The following is a 19983-nucleotide window of genomic DNA, read 5'->3' on the forward strand; positions in this document are numbered from 1 at the left end:
GCGGCTCACTGCCCGCTGGTCCGGGCCGCACCGACCTCCGTACACACGTTACTATTTCTGTGCGAATGTCCCTGCTCAGAGGTTCTTGTGCTCGGCGGCGGCCTCCTCACCCCCAACGAGCAATCGATCGATCCTTTGCTTTTTTTTTTCCCGGAGCCAAACCCCAGCGGGGTGTGATTGACAAGCAGATCAGCCATACAGAATGCGCGTCGCCCGTAGAACGCAATGTAGCAATCGAGCGCGGGCCAATAGGAGGTGGAGGGGCGGGATCTGCGGGCTAAATTGTGACAGTCAGGAACCAGATTTTTGATGCACAAGGACAGGCTTCACTATGGCACAGTGAGTATAAATCCTGGCAATATGCTGCTGGGGAGGGATTGTATCTGTTCTCAATCCAATCAATTTATATTAATGGAGAATAATCTTTATTGTTTCCAGAGCACTTTTTTTTTGCTTCCTTGTTCCTTAAATTTATTGCCCTGTTCCTTCCTCTTGGTTACCATGGGTTCTCTTTAGTCCAGAGTTAGTTGAAGGGTTTAGCCACGTGAGTCTGGACAATTTTCCTCCTTCTTCTCCATTTATTTTAAAATTCCTGCCCCCTTTTTTTTTAGAATTCTGAGCCATGTCTCTTTTTCCTGGCTGAGAAAGTAGGTAGATGAATGGCCCCTAGGCCCTTTACCAGCTCTTGGGCAAGCTGCTAGGAGGTACATAAAAGTGACTCCCATCTACCACAGGGAAGTGTCTCGCCTCTACATTGTAGATTCACCCAGGATGATACCAGGGGTGTGAAAGTATAGCTCCAGCAAAAAGTACATTGGGCTGAATGGCACCCTCCTTTGCTGTACACTTCCATGGTTCTGTGGTATTCTCTGCCTTCCTATGACTGACAAGAGCTTAGTGTGTGGGGGAAATTGTAGAATTTTACAGTGCAGGGGAACCCATTCAGTCCATCAAGGCTAAGCTTGTTAGTTCCACCCCCATACCCTTTAAATTTTTCTTTTCCAGCTATTGATCCACTTCCTTTTAAAAAGCCATTATTGCTTCCATCACTTTCTCCTGACCTCTCCTTTTGATCTTTTGGTGATGAACTGAAACTTACACCCTCTAGTTACCAAAGCACTGACCAGTGAAAATAGGTTTTCCTGATTTTACCTTATCAAAAATCTGATAAGGGTCTTCAAAACCTCACAATTTTGAAGACCCTTATCAGAGCTCCTCTTTGCTCTAATAAAAAGGTCCCCAGTTTCTGGGGGTCACTGTTTACAACCCTCCAGTCTGTTTTCTGTCCTTCAGCCAATCACAAACTTGGCTTCCACCATTTGATACAGTCTTTTGGAACAACTCTTTTCAGAAAGTGAATAAAAGCAACTTTAAAAGGCAAGGCAGCATTTTTAACCGGTTATAGAGAGAGCCCGGGTAACGCACATAAATAGAACCTCATCTGTCTGGTCAACCTTCCTTTACAATTTGAGAAGATTTTTGTGTCTTTCAGTGAAGACTGTAGAGATATTGATGATGCTGTTTCTTTGGGCCCTTGAAGGCTTTTCTTTTGTAAAAGCTGCTGCAGAAACAGTCAAAAAAAAACTACCCTTAAATTTCTCTGGCCTCAGGTTAAATCTGTGAGCTGAATGAAAGCAGTTTGACGGTTCAGGTTCCTAAGTGCGATGCAGTGTTGTCATGAGGTTTATTTAGTGTATTGGTACAAATACTGCATCAGTAAAATCACTTTTAAGTCAAATATTTCTTAATGTTATGTGATATGCTTCTTGTGTGATGCTCTTAATTCATCACTTCAACTTTCTTCAACTTGTGCTGCAGTCAGTGACAAACAGCTGTGAGGGTCAATACTCCACCTCGGTGTCTCTCTTTAATTCAAAGCGTTCCTGGACATAACCAAATTTGGAAAGGCAACATGTACAATTGTACTTCTAGGTATTTTTCACAGTCCAAGTGAACGTAGAACAAACATTTCACATAACTTTATCCTATACTGAAATCCAGTGACAACACTGATTAATGAATTAAAATATAACCCTAATGATGATGACAAGATGGAAACCACTTCAATAACTGCAGTGTTTCAGTGGCAGATGGGCTAGGTGGAGGTGAGGTAGGTGGATAATAATGTATGGAATTGTATCAACTGCACTGTTCCCATGTGCCTTGGTTTTCAAAGTTTCCTTTGTTCAGTACTGTTTTTGTAGAAAGTTGGACGACCTTTAGTTCCTGATTGTGTAGGAGGGGTTATATGAGGAAGTACCAGGTTGTACCTAATCGAATTACTGTAGAGCCCTATTGCCACATATCCGGAGAATCCTGGTGCTGTGTTTAAAGCTTTGTCCTATTTTGCAATACTGTGTTTCAGGCTTTGCAGCAAGCATTGAATTAAAAGTAGTATTGGTCTGACTAGGGGAAGTTGTGCAAACAGAAATTAACATGATGAATTGCCACCTAACAAAACTATATAACATCTGAGCCTAAGAGGGTGATAATGAAGGTTGCGCAGCTGCTCCTGATATATAAGTTTGTTGCAACTCAAACCGTTTACATCAGGAGCACTGACACTAAAATGTATTATTAGTCTTTCATAACATTTTTACAATCGTTTCTTTCCTTCGGTTTTTTTCCACGTGTGAAGGTACTAATTCACACTGGTCTATTGCTCCATGGGTGCAAACAAGCCTCCAGTGCCCTGCCCAGTTTATCATTCTTAATGTGCGAGCCAATACAACAACAAGCCAAGTCTTAAACTGAATTGTTAGTCCAGCTCACTCAATGAAAGAGCTCTTTGTATTGGCTTATCCACTGAACTGTAAATTTCCATCGCTTTGATAGAGAATAGTAAGTGAACTCTCCTAGCAAAGCCTTTGGGCAGAATTTAAAGCAGAAATAAAAGGTAAGGATAGTGAATGGAGAAGCACTGTAATTGCAACCAGTGATTTTGAGGGTCTTATAGAAGACGGGTGATGGTATTTAAAAACTGCTGAGACTCCATGTCCAATATTGGAACTGAGGCAGAATATATAGTGTGTTCTGTCTCCAACACATCAATGTTTTGTGTGCTACCTTGTAAGTCTCATGATTTAGTGTATGAATCTAATAGAACAAGATTAAGAAATCAAAGTATTTTCTCTCTTTCCTAACAGAGCTGATATCGCACTCATTGGGTTGGCTGTGATGGGCCAAAACCTGATTTTAAACATGAATGATCATGGCTTTGTGGTAAGTATGCCCTGAATGGTTGTTCACATAATTTGCTGTTAATGGGACCTTGCTGTGCACAAACTGGCTGCAGCATTTGCCAACATAACAACAGTGACTGCACTTCAAATTCATTGAATGTGAAGAGCTTTTGGGCGCCCCAAGGACCCAATAACGTGCTGAATGAATGAAAGTTTGTTCGGTTTTTCCTTCCCACTTCCTCAGCTCATCTCAGCACCATATAATTAGTAGAACTCAGGAAACAGGCCACTATCTGACTATGAGCAGATAAGTGGGCTGTTGCTTGAACTGTGCTAATTCTGCTTGGGGGGAGGGATATGGGGGGAATGAGTCTGGGTCTGGCCTGATGTTTGCTCCAACAACAAAATAGATTAACTTATCAATTTTTTTTCAAGGCTCAATGACCTGAACTCCACCTTATTTTTTTATTAATACAATTTTTCTGATGAATCTCTCTCCTTACAGCTGGGAGGGAATTAGTGCCAAGAGGTGCTTTTTAATGGACAGTTTCAAGCTTCAGGTTTTTGCCCATTAGGAACAGGGTTGAGGCATGTTTGTATTAAGGCCTTCAGGTCCGAGAGACAGATGCAGATACATCCTATCGATCGGAGCTGGATTCAAGCCCAGGTTGGAGAGGTAAATGGGAAGAGTGCTCTCCCATACACCACCTCATTCTCTATTTGCACCCCCATCCCCCCCCCCAAAAAAAACTTTTTTGATGTCATGACAACCTACATTGTGCAGGTTGAATATACACTGACACGGAGGAGGTGACTGCAGAGTATTCCACTGTAGTAATGACACTGTGTCTTTTCTTTTAAGTGAGAGTACACTTACTGTTTGTGCTGCAGGTCTGTGCCTTCAACAGGACAGTTTCCAAAGTGGATAGTTTCCTGGAAAATGAAGCCAAAGGAACCAAAGTGATCGGCGCTCACACTCTGGAGGAGATGGTCTGCAAGCTGAAGACTCCTCGACGCATTGTTCTCCTGGTGAAGGCTGGTCAGGCAGTTGACGACTTCATCCAAAAGCTGGTAGGTTGACTTGTGTTTCGGGTTAGTCAACTGTTGAACAATGTTAACTATTGGATTCACAAAGTTTCTTTCGCAGGATACTTTTACAAAAACAAATAGGAAGGGTGGAATGCACAAAACTGCCTGCCCAACCTGGGGCTGGGAAAGTGAGAAGGTGTTTTTGTTTTTAGTCTCCATCTTAAGCTTCTTCTACAGGGTACGTGTGTGTCTTTTCAGGGCGGCAGGGTTACGTTCCCTCCTATGAAAGCACACACCCTTTCCTCCCTTATTTTCTTCCCCCTAGAAGTCAAAGCCCTTCCTGGGCCATGTACCACCTATGCCCCAGTTGGTGGACCAGGGGCTTTTTCCTGGTGCTTCTCAGACAGCGTTCAGAAGGCACAGGTGGAGCCTGATGCAAACTCCCTGCTCAATTTGTTTCTCTTTTTCTCCACCTCTAACCTGGGGGGCTCTGGGCTCAGTTGTTAGGCCTTCCCGTGCCTTGGCTGAAATTAGCAACACAGAATGAGGATTGGAACCTTTCTGGCCTGGATGGCTTAACTACTCACCGGGAAAATGAGGCATGAGTGAAGCCCTGCTGTCACAGATGTGAAAGAAACAAAATCATTCTCCTTCCCCCCCGCCCCCCCCCCCCCCCCCCTTACCAGCTTCACTTGGTCTTGAATAACTTTTGTTACCACCTGTAATGACTGATTTTGATACCTTTCAGCCAAGGTACACGTGGCATCGTTGCATGCTGATGGTGTGTGCTCCAAATGAAGAACTCTTTAACACGAGTTCCACACGACTGTCTCAGGGAGACTCTGTTCCTTGTTGGTAGACTGACTCCATTATGAAGCAATAGTTGTGGTTCTGAAATGTTAACACAAGCTCCCTGTTGGGTGACAGGTTTTCTAACCTGAGCTGCTTCCTTCAACACCTTTGCCTCTTCAATGGCTGGACCTCTTTCCCCCCTGCCCTGTGCTTATTGCTCCACACAGTGCTCTTCATCCTCACTTTCATGGTCTCTTGTCCAAACCACAGCCTGATCTGTACCTTGCATCCACATACCATTTTTTTCCTTCAGGTTTTCCCAGTGCCTCAGGACGTAATGGTGGCGTCAGACAATTCCCTCCTCGTGATCACCAAATAGATCTTTATATATAGCCGTACTTTACCCCTTCTGACTGAATAACAAAATTGGCTTGTTCCTCTCTCTTCAGGTTCCACTGTTGAATAAAGGCGACATCATTATTGACGGTGGGAACTCTGAATACCGCGACACAACAGTTAGTATGAGGCCATTCTTAGTGATTCAATTCATTTATATTTTTTATTATGTATCTCATGGTCAAGATGAAGTGTAGTTAGAGGGCGGGGGACGTTGGAGGAGTGTGTGCAGTTATAATTCAGTCCCCGATTTAAAATCGTACTTTCTGTCCTTATTTTCATTATAAATACTTATGTCCACATTTATAATGGAAACACTCCTGTAAACTTTTCATGCACCCCTCCTATAAATGGTGCTGCAGCATCATTACTGGCAGGAGGGTATAATTACAGCATAACCAGTTTACATCAGTTTCTCATCAATATGGATATTAGAATTTATAATAGTGGGGGGAGGGAAAGTTGACACAAAAGTGTTACTTCCGATTGTCATGTTTTTGTAACATTTTGTACACAGATGTGTGCAGATTATTCAAAGGTTGTGTTGTAGTCGTTCCCAGATATCTCTTACTCTCTTTACTTTGTAAGAGAACGTTAAAATATATAATCTAAATTTTTTTTCTTGTTAGAATGGCTTGTATTTTTTAAAATTCTGTGGATAAGCTTCTGACTATTACCCCTTTTTAATAAACTATTGCCTGAAGTTCCGTGGAGCTTCAATCATTTTTCGAAGTGGAGTTTAGCTAACATCCCCATGTCTGCAGATAAAACATGTACTACCTTCAAATAGATTATTAATATTAAGCATGAAATATTTTCATATCTTTTGCATGTACATTACGATTAGGTTAAGTTACATAATGCAACACCTTGTGACAAATCCTGACAACTTCTAAACTTTTAACGCAACCTGTACTGTAAGTTTGTACAGAAAATCCCAGAAGCAATGGAAGTTTGGGTAACTGTTTATCTCTTGGCTTCAGTCGGTGAGCAGAAGGAATTTGTCTTCAGTGTTTTGAGTACTGCTGGGATGTGAACAATGTGTCTCATTTTCCTCCTCATCTGTAGAGGAGATGTAAAGAGTTGAAAGCCAAGGGCCTGCTGTTTGTTGGGAGCGGTGTTAGCGGTGGAGAGGATGGAGCCAGATACGGACCTTCTCTTATGCCTGGGGGCCACAAAGAGGCTTGGTATGTCAACAGCTACCTTGTATATGGCAATTCAGTTTTATTGTAGCTAGTCCTTTTACTTTAAAGCATTTTTAAAAAAATAAACCCTAAGTGTTGCTCATATATTTGGAATTAAGATTCAGAAAATGGGGCAAATGTTGATCAGTCAATATACTGTTCTGATATTCAATATCAATTTTAGGTGTTAGTTGCTTTTCAGCTAGCGCTCTGTTAATAATCAGTTCAAGTAGGCTTTCCAGCTCGTTTTTGGTTCCCTGATTGCAGAGTACCAACTCCACAGGATCTACTGTTAAATGAATTCAGTGTCCAGACCTCGAGCACTGTTCCTGGCTAACCCAAACTAAATTACTTATGTTTGACCTACTTATTCAAGGACAGTTAGCACCTCAAAAGGACAGTATGTAGCAGATGACATAGCGTGTAGCTCTATTTATTTGCTGGGCCACAGTGATGGCACACAGATTCATCCCCTCCTTCCCCACGTGGTGAGTTTCTATTCCTGGGCAGGGTGCCCGTGTAGTGGAACATACCTGCAGGGAGAGAAGACCAGGGGGAAGTTACACCAGATGGCCCACCTACCACAGAATGGCGTTGGAAGAAGCCTTGGAGTAGGCCACTCGCTTGAGCCCCTTAGCCTGGAAATAGTACAGGGCAGGAGAGGAAATGACCTCAACTGTCTGATAATTACTTTTATAAGCGGGGTGGGGGGGCGGAATGTGTGTGAAGTCCTGTTTCTCCCACGTGCAAATTGGCCTCTTGGTGGGACTGAATGCTCTTGATGGCAACAAGCTGTGTTCTGGTTTGAATATTCCCTGCTGTTCAGTGGAAACCTGTACATTTTTTTTCTGCTGTGAAATCTATAATTTAATATTCATGAGGTGGATCACGACTTCATGAAATGCGATCCTTCACGTGTCTCAATAATGCTGCGGTGTTGGTGGGGGGGAAGTCACTGAGCAGATGTGAGAAGTGGGTCGCCCTGGGCAACTCTGGCGCGCTCATTTCAGAATGGCCTTGGTTAAGGCCCGAAATAGAGTGGGTCATTTGCGAGCCCAGCTGTGGGTGTAACAGGAAGGCCAGGGGCAAAGATGAAGAAGAATAAGTTTTATAAAGAATGAAATTCTATCAATAAGTAAACGCACTGTTAGAGCTCAACAAAGAATTAACTAAATTAGGGAGGAATTCATCCACAGAGAGTGGAAAAGGGAATTTAATGCATCGCAGCACCTGTTAGCTAGAAATGAGCAAGAGCTTTTCAGTAAATGCCTTGGCTTACTGCCAAGTACAGACGATGTGGTGTCTGTAATACATAGTTCTGATTCATTAAGGTGTCTTTTTTTTTAAAAATGCTCCTGTGCAATGCTGGATCAGTGTAAAGTTTACATCACTAATCTGCTGATCGTGTTCACCTCCTGTAGGAGGGATGTTCACACTTCCATTTGACTGGAAGTTTTCAGTAACTTGGTGACTGAACCCGGTGATTTGTTGAATGATTTGAGTCTTCCGTTAATTGTGGAATGCAATGCTGACATTTGGATCTGATCAGATGAATCAGGTTTAGTTCTGCTTTCCATCTGACACACAGGTCTCACATCAAGGACATCTTCCAGAGTATTGCTGCCAAGGTTGGGACTGGAGAGGCCTGCTGTGACTGGGTAAGTCTCACTTCATCTTTCATTTTTGGATCAAATGCTAATCGGATAAAACCAATAGTCAAATAATATCCTTGAGTTAAGCTCTCAAAACTCCCTGGCCCGAATAAAATAGTAAATGCTGGAAATGAGCAACTGAGCAGTTGGTGCCTGGAAGAGAAAAATTAAGGTTTTGGGTGAGACGTTTATCAGAATGTTAGTCGATCATTCTCATCCTGACTGACCTGTTGTGCAATTCCAGCATTTTCTGTTTTAATTTCATTTGCAACATTTTTTTCAAAAAAAATAATCCTCACTGGCTGGGATTGATACAAAACATTGTTACAGACATTTCAAAGTATTGGATTTGTGTTTGCTTTGTTTAATATTTGACATGTAATTCAGTATATTTGCACAGTATTGAAACACCAGCCTGTATCTGTCACCAGTTCACTGTCAGATGGACAGCTTCGTGTAATATTGTGAACTTTCACCATCTTACTTTCTTTAGTAGTTCCAGCATAGAATGGGAGGTGTACAGTTTTAAAATTGACATTGAACCCGTTCGTATTCTGTGTTTGCCCTTTTTAATAATTCGTTGAACAGATTTCAAGTTCTATTTGATTTCTCAAAATTGTTCCAAGATTGAAATGTTAAATGTGCGGCTCTGCCTTATTGTGCAGCGTCCTGCGGCTTTCTGAAAATGGGATGGAAGTAGTTCAGCTGATCTCTGTTTTGCCTCTCAGGTGGGTGATGAGGGGGCAGGCCACTTTGTGAAGATGGTGCACAACGGCATAGAGTATGGGGACATGCAGTTGATCTGTGAGGCCTATCACCTGATGAAGGACATTCTCCACATGGACCATGATGAAATGGCCAAGGTGAGCACCGTCAGCCGGCGAGATATAGCTGTGACCTAAGGAGAGTTGCCCAGTTCACCCCATTCTGTGGAATCTCAAATTCAGACCAAGTGTTAACAGCGCAGCTCGATTTGAATATTAAAGGTTGTCCATTTCTTCTTGCATTGTCCAGAGCTGTAAATAGTGCCGTCTGTTGTCTAGTTTTAATTATAGGCTGTGGTAAGTTAAAGCTCAATTGTAAATTGTTATTTTTTTATATGTGGTATTTTAGAGATTTGGTTGTAGACTTAAGTTTAAGTGGGTGGATGGTGGCGAATCTTGATTGTTGTTTCGAAGTGTTTATCAGAACGTTGTTTTATTTTACCTCCAGGTGTTTGAGGAATGGAACAAGACGGAACTCGACTCGTTCCTGATTGAAATCACGGCAAATATCCTCAAATTTCAGGATCCCAATGGCAAGCCCCTGCTGCCCCAGATCAAAGACTCTGCAGGACAGAAGGGCACAGGGAAGTGGACAGCTATTTCTTCACTAGAATTTGGAGTACCAGTCACACTTATAGGTAAGATAGAGATGTTTTGAGGACTTCACCTTTACTAAAAGGTGGTCAGCAGCCTGGTGCTAGAGGGAGAAAGAGTCTTTGATCAAAGTATCAAAACATACATTCTTTTCATATGGGGAATATCTATTGATTTCCTAAACTGAAACACGTAACATTAAATTACAGGAATCAACTACTTTAATTGTGCAAAAGTGCTTCTGCTGTCATGAGCTGGTTGAGGAATGAAGTTCTCTAAACGTTCTGCAGATCCAGAGAACAATATTGAAAACCGATTGTGTCATGTTTGTATAGAACTGAAAATGGATGTAACACTAAAAAATGACCTCAATTAAAACAATTGCATTCACCAATAACTAGTTATATAACCACACATTCATAATAAGATTTACTAAGGATCACAGAAGTAGGTGTGAATTGTTAATCTGCATATTAACTAAAAGCTGAAAAAATGTGTTATATATACACAAGTAAATAAATAATATTTCCATTTATATTGCACCATATCATGTTCAGATCTGTCCACCTGCTCATAGTGGATTATTTTTGACATCCAGTGACTGTTAATTTAGCAAATGGTACCAATGTCCCAGTCAGCCATGAGATGAATGCCAATTGTTTTTTGATGAGGAGCAAATGTCGACCAGGACATTGAAAAAATGTGCTCTTTGAATAATACTGGAACAAGCTGTTAGGACCTCATTGTAACATCTAATCCAAAGGTCAGCACCTCTTACAGTGCAGCAGTCCCTCAGTACTGCAGTGGAGTGTCAGCCTGGATCCTGAGCTCAAACTCTGGAGATTTGAGGCATGATCTCATATCCTTCTAACCCAGAGGGAAGCGGTGACACAGATTCTGTCTAAAGTAAGTGGTGAAGATAAAATCAATTTGAACCAATAAACTCTGCGGGTACGATTAACTCCGTGTAGCCCACTCTAGGCGATGGGCTAAGGAAGCGGGAATGGAAAACAGATCATCATGATCTTGAACTAATGATGGTTCAAAAGAATATTTTAAACTAAAATAGTGGAGAACAGTAGCAGTATAAATCCCCCTCCCCAATTCCTGGTTCCCCTGTTCGTCAGCCGAGATTTGGTTGGTCCTGATTTTAAAATAAAATTGTGCCATTAGTTGCACTTATTAACTGGCTTGAGCCAGTCGAGTCCAATCCATTGTTATGTACGAGTCCATGTACTGCTTGCCCAGTGATTAACAACCAGAACGATCTTCATTTATACTTTCAGGTGAGGCTGTCTTTGCAAGGTGCTTGTCTTCTCTGAAAGATGAAAGGCTAATAGCTGGCAAGCGGCTACCAGGGCCTAAAGAATCTAAATTCTCTGGAGATAAAAAGACTTTCCTGGAAGATATACGCAAGGTGGGATTGTCAAAGGACCATTTAAACTAAGTTTGTGACGTGTGTTTTATTTAGGTAAATGTCGGTCTGGTCTGAAATCCTAATATCAATGCTAGACGTTAAGCAGAGTCTCCTTGCAGCAAATTGATTATCGTGCAGCTTCTGTAAGAATACTGATGTGCTTTTATTTTTTGAAAGGCGGCTGTGTTTCTTCCAGAGCTGCTCTGAATGTTATGTAAAAAGGTAGCCTGGTTTGAGTCAAAAGAAAATAATACTGTTGTGCATGAATCTGGAAGTGGAATAAATTTTAAGCCAGGCAGCATCCTAACTTTCAAAGCAGTTAAGATGCTGCATTTTCAGGCAGGAATGTGCCACAGTCTGGAGGCAGGTCCATGCCCTCTGTCTACCTTGCTGTCTATTCTCCAATAGAACACGTGCTTTGTGGGAGGGGATTGGCTCTTGTCTTCCTCTTCTCCCCCACATGATGTGTTTCTGTAAGTTTTTCTGTCTAACTGCCCGATTAAAATACATGTAAAGCTTACCAATGTATGATCCAACTTTAGATGTCAATGTACAGCATAGGAAGTTACTGCTGTACAATTTTAATTAGAATTTATAATTTAAAATTATGAACTGGTGAGTTTCTTTTCCCCCATTTGCAGGCTCTCTACGCTTCTAAAATTATCTCCTACGCCCAGGGATTCATGCTATTGAGGCAAGCAGCTAAAGAGTTTAACTGGTCTCTGAATTATGGCGGAATCGCACTGATGTGGAGAGGTGGCTGCATCATCAGGAGGTGAGGGATGCACTGGATACATCTCAACAACAACTTACATTTATGTAGCGCCTTTCTAATGCAGTAAAACATCCCACGGTGCTTCATAGGAGCGTAATCAGTCAAAATCTGACACCGAGCCACATAAGGAGATATTAGGACAGGTGACCAAAAGCTTGGTCAAAGAGGTAGGTTTGAAGGGGTAGAGAGGGAATTCCACAAGGAATGCAATGGACATAGACTCTCTCTTCATACTCTGAATCACTGTAATATTAAAAATTACCTGCAATCATTTATAAATCTGGTTTGCAAGTCTTAGAGTTTTTCTTCAGTTGGTACCGAGGACAGTGATTTTACACTTCCAAAGGGCCTGGGTCTTCAACTGAATCCATGGCCCCTTGGGATCTGCAGATTTCTATCCATCTGCAGCCAGCATACTGTGTGGCACAAGAACTGGGTCTTGAGAATTCAATATCCTATATATTTTTTTGCATTTGTTGCCCTACATCTTATTTCTAATGAAATGTTTCTGCAGTGATGAGTGCTGTCCGCCTTTGGTAGCTGACACTGTCTTTTGGATGTTTGGGGTGCAGGTACCTGGGGACGGGGCAATAGTTGCAGGAGATTCCCTGTCACAGAAAAATTGGAAAACCACTGTTGTAGGGAAATATCTAACATCTTTTTTCTTTTTTTTTCCCAGTGTCTTTCTGGGAAAAATTAAAGATGCATTTGATGCAAATCCTGAACTCCAGAACCTGCTGGTAGATGAATTCTTCATGAAGGCTGTTCAAGATTGTCAGGTATTTACACATACAATTCACTGAAATAAGAAGTCTGGAAAAACTGTTTATTGAAACTATCGTAATCTGAAAGTTATATTAATACATTATGGAAATCTCCCTCCGTTTCTTGGCTTTATTCCATATTCAAACACACCAAGTACATTGCTATAATAATTTATTTGCATACTGAAATCTGATGCGTTCCTATTCCAATCTTTTTAATACTTCTATTCATTGAGCTGTGTCCTGTTGAATATTATATGACCACTCCAATCTACATTGATAATCTTAAAGTCAGAATACCCTTAATGTCTGTAAATTCAACTGATTTGCTGATCTCAACTCCAAACTCGTCCTGGTGTATGTTTCTTGCTAGGATCAGTTCTGAGGTGGTGTGGTTTCAATGCTTGACATGTCTTAAGGGTCTGTCTCCATTCTTACCCTGTGTCGAACTGGAATTGTGAAGAAGAAAGGATGTTTTGGTTACATTTGCATGCATCTGAAATATCTACATTATTTTGTCTGGGATGTGAAAGCCTGAGAGCCTTAAAGGGACAGCTCCATCTTAGCAGCATTACCCTGTGTATTAGAGGCATGAGACACCTATTCCCATTGAACAGCACCAACTTACTGTGGGCAACACCATGAAAAATCCACTAGTGTATAATTGTGAGATGTATCCATTATACTTCAGGTATCATGTAGGCAAATTTGTATTACTTTTTTTTTGCACAAAAAGAAAGCCATGTGAAGGGAAAACCATTTAGCACCAACTTGGAAAGTAAACCAGGTGCCGCGGCCCAAACTGACTCCAGAACAGAGTGGAGCGAGACTGACTCCTCCAGAGAATCTGACTCAGTTTTGTTCCAGAGTCGGATCAGACCTTGATACCTATTCAGGCTCTATTTACTTGTAACTGCAGTGTCAGTGTGAAGCCAAATCACTTTGTAGCTGTTGTATGAATGCACTCTTAAGACTGACTTAAAAATATGGCATTACACGCTCTCTCATTACTTCTGACGCAAGTAACAATGGGAGGAAAACAGCCCTCTACATCCCTCCACCTCCCTCCACCAACCCACATCTGGGCCATGCTGCAAGAGATTGATGAATGCAGCAAAGACTTTGCCAGATTAACACTGAATGTTCTGCCTGCAGGAGTCATGGCGCCGTGTGGTGAGCACTGGCGTACAGATGGGCATCCCTATGCCGTGCTTCAGTACAGCTCTGTCCTTCTATGATGGTTACAGGCATGAAATGCTCCCAGCAAACCTTATCCAGGTAAAAAAAGTTACAATATTTGTATCATTTTAGCAGCACTTCTTGTCAGCTTTATTTCATTTTTGTTTTATCCCTTTATCTGCCGTGTCTTTTAGCCCTGTAGGTTTGTACTATCCTTTTCTCTAATTGATAACAGAACAACCTGTAAAGATTCCTTCATAGCTGCTCCTTGGCCAAACTCACTAGGTGCCGTGCTTGAGCAGCAGTCGAGATTTATTTTCTCTCAAGTTGCCAAGAAAGCCTTGATGTTTCATTAGATCAGGGTTTCGAACTCAGTCTGAAGTGTCCAGTGACTCGATGCTCTCTCCCAACTTCCACGAGATTGGTTGGTTAAAGTTGCCAATCTATTTTACTAACTTCCACAGTCAGCAGTTTACAGAGCACTGTTTAGCACAACTGTATGACAAAAATGGAGCAATTTAGGTTTTTATTTGAACCATGTTGCAGGCTTCATAAAATTATAGAGCATGTTCCAAAAAATTGACTGACTGCCTTTTCTTACCCGGAAACATAAACTGAATTTTCACGTGCAGCTCATTTCTGTGTAAGAAGTATGAGCGTTTGCTGGTTATGGTAGTTTTCGATCAGTCAGTAAACGTGTTGTGTGAATGCACTGTTGGCAAAAATGATGCTTCTTAGCAAATGCTAATGGTGTTGTATATAGGCTATTCCAGAGGTTGCATAGTTAGTGAATGGTACAATATGTTACTGCACTGTTTTGAGAGGGGAAAGTTCTTTCTCATGGACAATGCAGTTGCAAAAAGAAATGAGTTCCACCAAATGTTTTCCTCCTGTTTTCTTCCCTGCTTTTCCTGAAGCCACTAACTCTTGTCTGGTTCAGTTCTCCAGGCACAGTCACCTCCTCAAAGTGGCCATTCTGCATGACTGAGCCTTGGTAGTGTCAGCAAACCATTCAGTCACACATGGCACCATAGCTGACCCCAATCCTGTACTAACTCGTCATCCACACGCATATTCTTGCAGAAGTTCCTGAATAACCTTCAGGGGTGGGGACCCTGGGTGATTTTCCAATAGGCCATCAAGGGTGGAGGGGGCTGACTTCAACCAATCTTAAACAAGTATCTTTGTAATACAAGCTCACGGCATGTGGTCTGAGTGTTGCATTTATCTGGGGTTGGAGTTGAATTTAATCGGCTGAGCAGAGGTCTAGAATTGAGGTTGCTGGCTCTACAAGATGGCTGCTAATCCAACCATTCTTTTGCCCACAGGCACAAAGGGATTATTTTGGTGCCCACACATATGAGTTGCTGTGCAAACCTGGGACTTTCATCCACACCAACTGGACAGGTCACGGTGGGAGTGTCTCTTCATCTTCATACAACGCATGAGCTATAAATGGTTGACACAAAATATTTTGGTAAAATAACATTCCACGGTCATAGATATTTAAAAAAAACGCTGTAGTTTTGAATATTCTAACTTAAGGCATTCCATGTCGTTCTGCACTGGTGTCTGATTTTGAACCATGGAAAATGATTTTATTGTGGATTATAGAAAAAATCCCAAGTCTTTGGTGGGACTAATTGAAACTTTTCGTGAATAATAAAACGTGTCTAAATTATGACCGTGTTAGACTTCTGACGCCTTTTTCTTTAAAATATAATTACTGCTCCTCTCTGCAATCTGAATGTAAAGAAAATATTCACTAATGGACCTTTTTTTATTCGTTCATGGGATGTGGGCATCGCTGGCAAGGCCAGCATTTATTGGCCATCTCTAACTGCCCTTGAGAAGGTGGTGGTGAGCCGCCTTCTTGAACCGCTGCAGTCCGTGTGGTGAAGGTTCTCCCACAGTGCTGTTAGGAAGGGAGTTCCAGGAATTTGACCCAGCGACGATGAAGGAACGGCGATATATTTCCAAGTTTTGGATAGTGTGTGACTTGGAGGGGAACATGCTGGTGGTGGTGTTCCAATGTGCCTGCTGCCCTTGTCCTTCTAGGTGGTAGAGTTTATGGGTTTGGGAGGTGCTGTCGAAGAAGCCTTGGCGAGTTGCTGCAGTGCATCCTGTAGATGGTACACACTGCAGCCACATTGTGCCGGTGGTGAAGGGAGTGAATGTTTAGGGTGGTGGATGGGATGCCAATCAAGCGGGCTGCTTTGTCCTGGATGGTGTCGAGCTTCTTGAGTGTTGAAGCTGCACTCATCCAAGCAAGTGGAGAGTATTCCATCACACTCCTGACTTGTGCCTTGTAGATGGTGGAAAGGCTTTGGGGAGTCAGGAGGTGCGTCATTTGCCACAGAATACCCAGCCTCTGACCTGCTCTTGTAGTCATGGTATTTATGTGGCTGGTCCAGTTAAGTTTCTGGTCAATGGTGATCCTCAAGATGTTGATGATGGGGAATTCGGCGATGGTAATACCGTTGAATGTCAAGGGTAGGTGGTTAGACTCTTGCTGGAGATGGCCATTGCCTGGCACTTGTCTGGCGTGAATGTTGCTTGCCACTTATCAGCCCAAGGCTGGATGTTGTCCAGGTCTTGCTGCATGCGGGTACGGACTGCTTCATTATCTGAGGGGTTGCGAATAGCACTAAACACTTTGCAATCATCAGCGAACGTCCCCATTTCTGACCTTATGATGGAGGGAAGGTCGTTGATGAAGCAGCTGAAGATGGTTGGGCCTAGGACACTGCCCTGAGGAACTCCTGCAGCAATGTCCTGGGGCTGAGATGATTGGCCTCCAACAACCACTACCATCTTCCTTTGTGCTAGGCATGACTCCAGCCACTGGAGAGTTTTCCCCCTGATTCCCATTGACTTCAATTTTACGAGGGCTCCTTGGTGCCACACTCGGTCAAATGCTGCCTTAATGTCAAGGGCAGTCACTCTCACCTCACCTCTGGAATTCAGCTCTTTTGTTCATGTTCGGACCAAGGCTGTAATGAGGTCTGGAGCCAAGTGGTCCTGGCGGAACCCAAACTGAGCAGCGGTGAGCAGGTTATTGGTGAGTAAGTGTCGCTTGATAGCACTGTCGCCGACACCTTCCATCACTTTGCTGATGATTGAGAGTGGACTGATGGGGGGCGGTAATTGGCCGGATTGGATTTGTCCTGCTTTTTGTGAACCGGACATACCTGAGCAATTTTCCACATTGTCGGGTAGATGCCAGTTTGTAGCTGTACTAGAACAGCTTGGCTAGAGGCGCGGCTAGTTCTGGAGTACAAGTCTTCAGCACTATAGCCGAGATGTTGTCGGGGCCCATAGCTTTTGCTGTATCCAGTGCACTCAGCCGTTTATTGATATCACGTGGAGTGAATTGAATTGACTGAAGACTGGCTTCTGTGATGGTGGGGATATCGGGAGGAGGCTGAGATGGATCATCCAATCGGCACTTCTGGCTGATGATGGTTGCAAACACTTCAGCCTTGTCTTTTGTACTCACGTGCTGGACTCCGCCATCAGTTGTTTAATTGTCCACCACCATTCAAGAAGATTGGTGTCACAATTGCCCCTCCTTATTGAGTGGGGCAAACTTGAAGCATCATAATAAAGAAATTGTAAAGCAATTCTTTTACCTAAGAGTGGTTTCTGTGACTGGAGCTGCAGCATATTAAAGTTGACTTGTTTTCAATGGAGATCAGCTAGTTTCAAGTGGTAAAGACATAGTTGTCATTTCAACTGTTCTGGTGATGCTGTAAATTAAAGATCACTTTTTGAGGTGGGGGGCGGGGCAGGTTTTCAAAGCAATTAAAGTACTACCCCGCCGGTCTCTGTATATATTCTTAAAAACCTCTCCTTGTCTGGTAAGAGAAAAGACTACATTGGAGGCGAGTGGAGACCCAACAGTTCAGATCTAAAAGATGGAACGCCCGGCTGCTGCTAGCAATGGGCCCAGTCACCAAGTGACTCCAGTGAAATGATGTGGATATTTTTAATGACTTGAAAAGGAGGGAGTCATATGTACTAAATGCACCTTTTTTTAAGCTTACTAATACTCTTGAAATTGACATGTGAAGAATTGCCCTTGAGCTGAGACAGAACCCAACATGAATCTGTCTTTGGGAGTAAACTGGAAGGAAAAAAAAATCCGAGTGCATGTATGCACAATGTGTGCTGTGGTTTTATACAAAAAGCTTTAGGGGAAATATAAATGTTTGAGTTGATGTTTACCATTACTGTTTAGGTGACCAACAGTATTTCATATGCTAGTTTCTCAAAAGGAAATTAGGATCAAGAAGTCTAGTGTTTCCAGAATATTCCTAGCCTTCAAACGGAATTCCAGATACTCCTGAAAAGTCATCACTTATGTAATCTGAAGTATGCACACCAGCTGAGCTATTGCGATGATCCCAGGATGAATCCTTGATCCCTGATTCAAATAGGGCTGCGTCTCGGGCCACCGGTGTTGGCTGTAGTGGCTCCATCCAGTGTCACTGGTAATGGCAGCAGCACATTCTTGGAATACCAGTTTATGGGAAGAGAGTACTCACCCAAGTTCCCGAGGATGTGTAAGAACATAAGAAATAGGAGCAGGAGTAGGCCAATCGGCCCCTCGAGCCTGTTCCGCCATTCAATAAGATCATGGCTGATCTGATCCTAACCTCAAATCTAAATTCATGTCCAATTTCCTGCCCGCTCCCCGTAACCCCTAATTCCCTTTACTTCCAGGAAACTGTCTATAAAATGTGTAATTCGATCCAGCCATTATCAGGCAGGCTAGAGATTTCGGACAAGTCACAGTGCCGACAGTGCTGATTTCAGAGAACAGACAGTACTGACGTTACCGGTTTCAGAGAACGCACGGCGCTGACGCGACCGGTTTCAGTGGACGCACGGCGCTGACGCGACCGGTTTCAGTGGACGCACGGCGCTGACGCGACCGGTTTCAGTGGACGCACGGCGCTGACGCGACCGGTTTCAGTGGACGCACGGCGCTGACGCGACCGGTTTCAGTGGACGCACGGCGCTGACGCGACCGGTTTCAGTGGACGCACGGCGCTGACGCGACCGGTTTAAGCGGACGCACGGCGCTGACGCGACCGGTTTAAGCGAACGCACGGCGCTGACGCGACCGGTTTAAGCGAACGCACGGCGCTGACGCGACCGGTTTCAGAGAACGCACGGCGCTGACGCGACCGGTTTCAGCGGACGCACGGCGCTGACGCGACCGGTTTCAGCGGACGCACGGCGCTGACGCGACCGGTTTCAGCGGACGCACGGCGCTGACGCGACCGGTTTCAGAGGACGCACGGCGCTGACGCGACCGGTTTCAGAGGACGCACGGCGCTGAGGCGACCGGTTTCAGAGGACGCACGGCGCTGAGGCGACCGCTTTCAGAGGACGCACGGCGCTGACGCGAGCGGTTTCAGAGAACGCACGGCGCTGACGCGAGCGGTTTCAGGTTGAAGGAGCCACCAAAAGCCTAGACTCTTGTACCTAGAATATTACACGTAATTCAGCATTGCCCTCTAGCGGCTGAAAGTGGGAGAGACTGCACCAGTTGCTGTGTGCTCGCAGCAAATGGAATAAAGGGTTCTGCCAGCCATTTTGAGCACTAATTAACATGTATCATTGACTATCCAATAGTAAACGCTGAATTACTTACACAAAACATTTTAAATATTCCAAATCTGACAACTTATGAAATGTACAGCAATTTTTCAAATATATAATACATTTTCTGAAATCACTATTGCTTTGTTACATGGTATTTACAGGAGAATTAATTGATACATTGCAATTATTGGTACAGTTTAGCCTACATTGAGAACCACATGCATTAAAAGATGACTTGATGACGTCCCTCAGGTTCAGCTGATTCGAGGCGTTCAGTGGTGGCTCGGGCTGGAATCTTTCCCTATGTGAGGCTTGCATCGGAAGAAAATCCTTGATCGCCTGTGACTGTTCCCAGCTGACCTCCTCTTGCCTTCTTGTGATGCAGTCTGAGTGTATGGTTGGAGAGGTCTGGCTTCAGTAAGTTTTCAGGAAAACACTTCAGCCTGCCTCTTGTTTCCAGAGCTCCAGATTGAGTCTCTACATTACCTGTTCAGACAGGCATACCTTTCCAGTCTTTCACCCACGTTTGTTTTAGGAGGGGTTTAATTAAGCATAGATTATAACAGATCGTCCAACGCAATCTCCTTTTGAGAAAGCTCCTGCATTTTTTATATACATACATCTTTATTAATGACTACATTA

General features: G+C 43.3%; 1 protein-coding gene across 2 annotated transcripts in view; it reads left to right on the top strand.

Annotated features, from left to right (window-relative positions):
• Nucleotides 1-15409, top strand: part of kif1b (kinesin family member 1B) — a 220179-nt gene extending 204770 nt beyond the window's left edge. Inside the window, exons 1-13 of one of the 2 annotated variants that reach the window (XM_067970374.1) lie at nt 242-339; nt 3147-3222; nt 4074-4253; nt 5453-5518; nt 6468-6586; nt 8172-8241; nt 8964-9098; nt 9448-9637; nt 10880-11010; nt 11652-11785; nt 12465-12564; nt 13705-13827; nt 15057-15409. In XM_067970374.1, the coding sequence (XP_067826475.1) occupies nt 332-339; nt 3147-3222; nt 4074-4253; nt 5453-5518; nt 6468-6586; nt 8172-8241; nt 8964-9098; nt 9448-9637; nt 10880-11010; nt 11652-11785; nt 12465-12564; nt 13705-13827; nt 15057-15176 (1452 nt within the window). In that variant the 5' untranslated portion in view covers nt 242-331 and the 3' untranslated portion in view covers nt 15177-15409. Of the gene's footprint in view, nt 1-241; nt 340-3146; nt 3223-4073; nt 4254-5452; nt 5519-6467; nt 6587-8171; nt 8242-8963; nt 9099-9447; nt 9638-10879; nt 11011-11651; nt 11786-12464; nt 12565-13704; nt 13828-15056 lie in introns of those variants that run through there. The other variant, XM_067970375.1, reaches the window with a different exon arrangement.
• Nucleotides 15410-19983: the final 4574 nt, after the last annotated feature.

Source organism: Heptranchias perlo, chromosome 32 (genome assembly GCF_035084215.1).
Source record: "Heptranchias perlo isolate sHepPer1 chromosome 32, sHepPer1.hap1, whole genome shotgun sequence".
NCBI classification, from domain to species: domain Eukaryota; kingdom Metazoa; phylum Chordata; class Chondrichthyes; order Hexanchiformes; family Hexanchidae; genus Heptranchias; species Heptranchias perlo.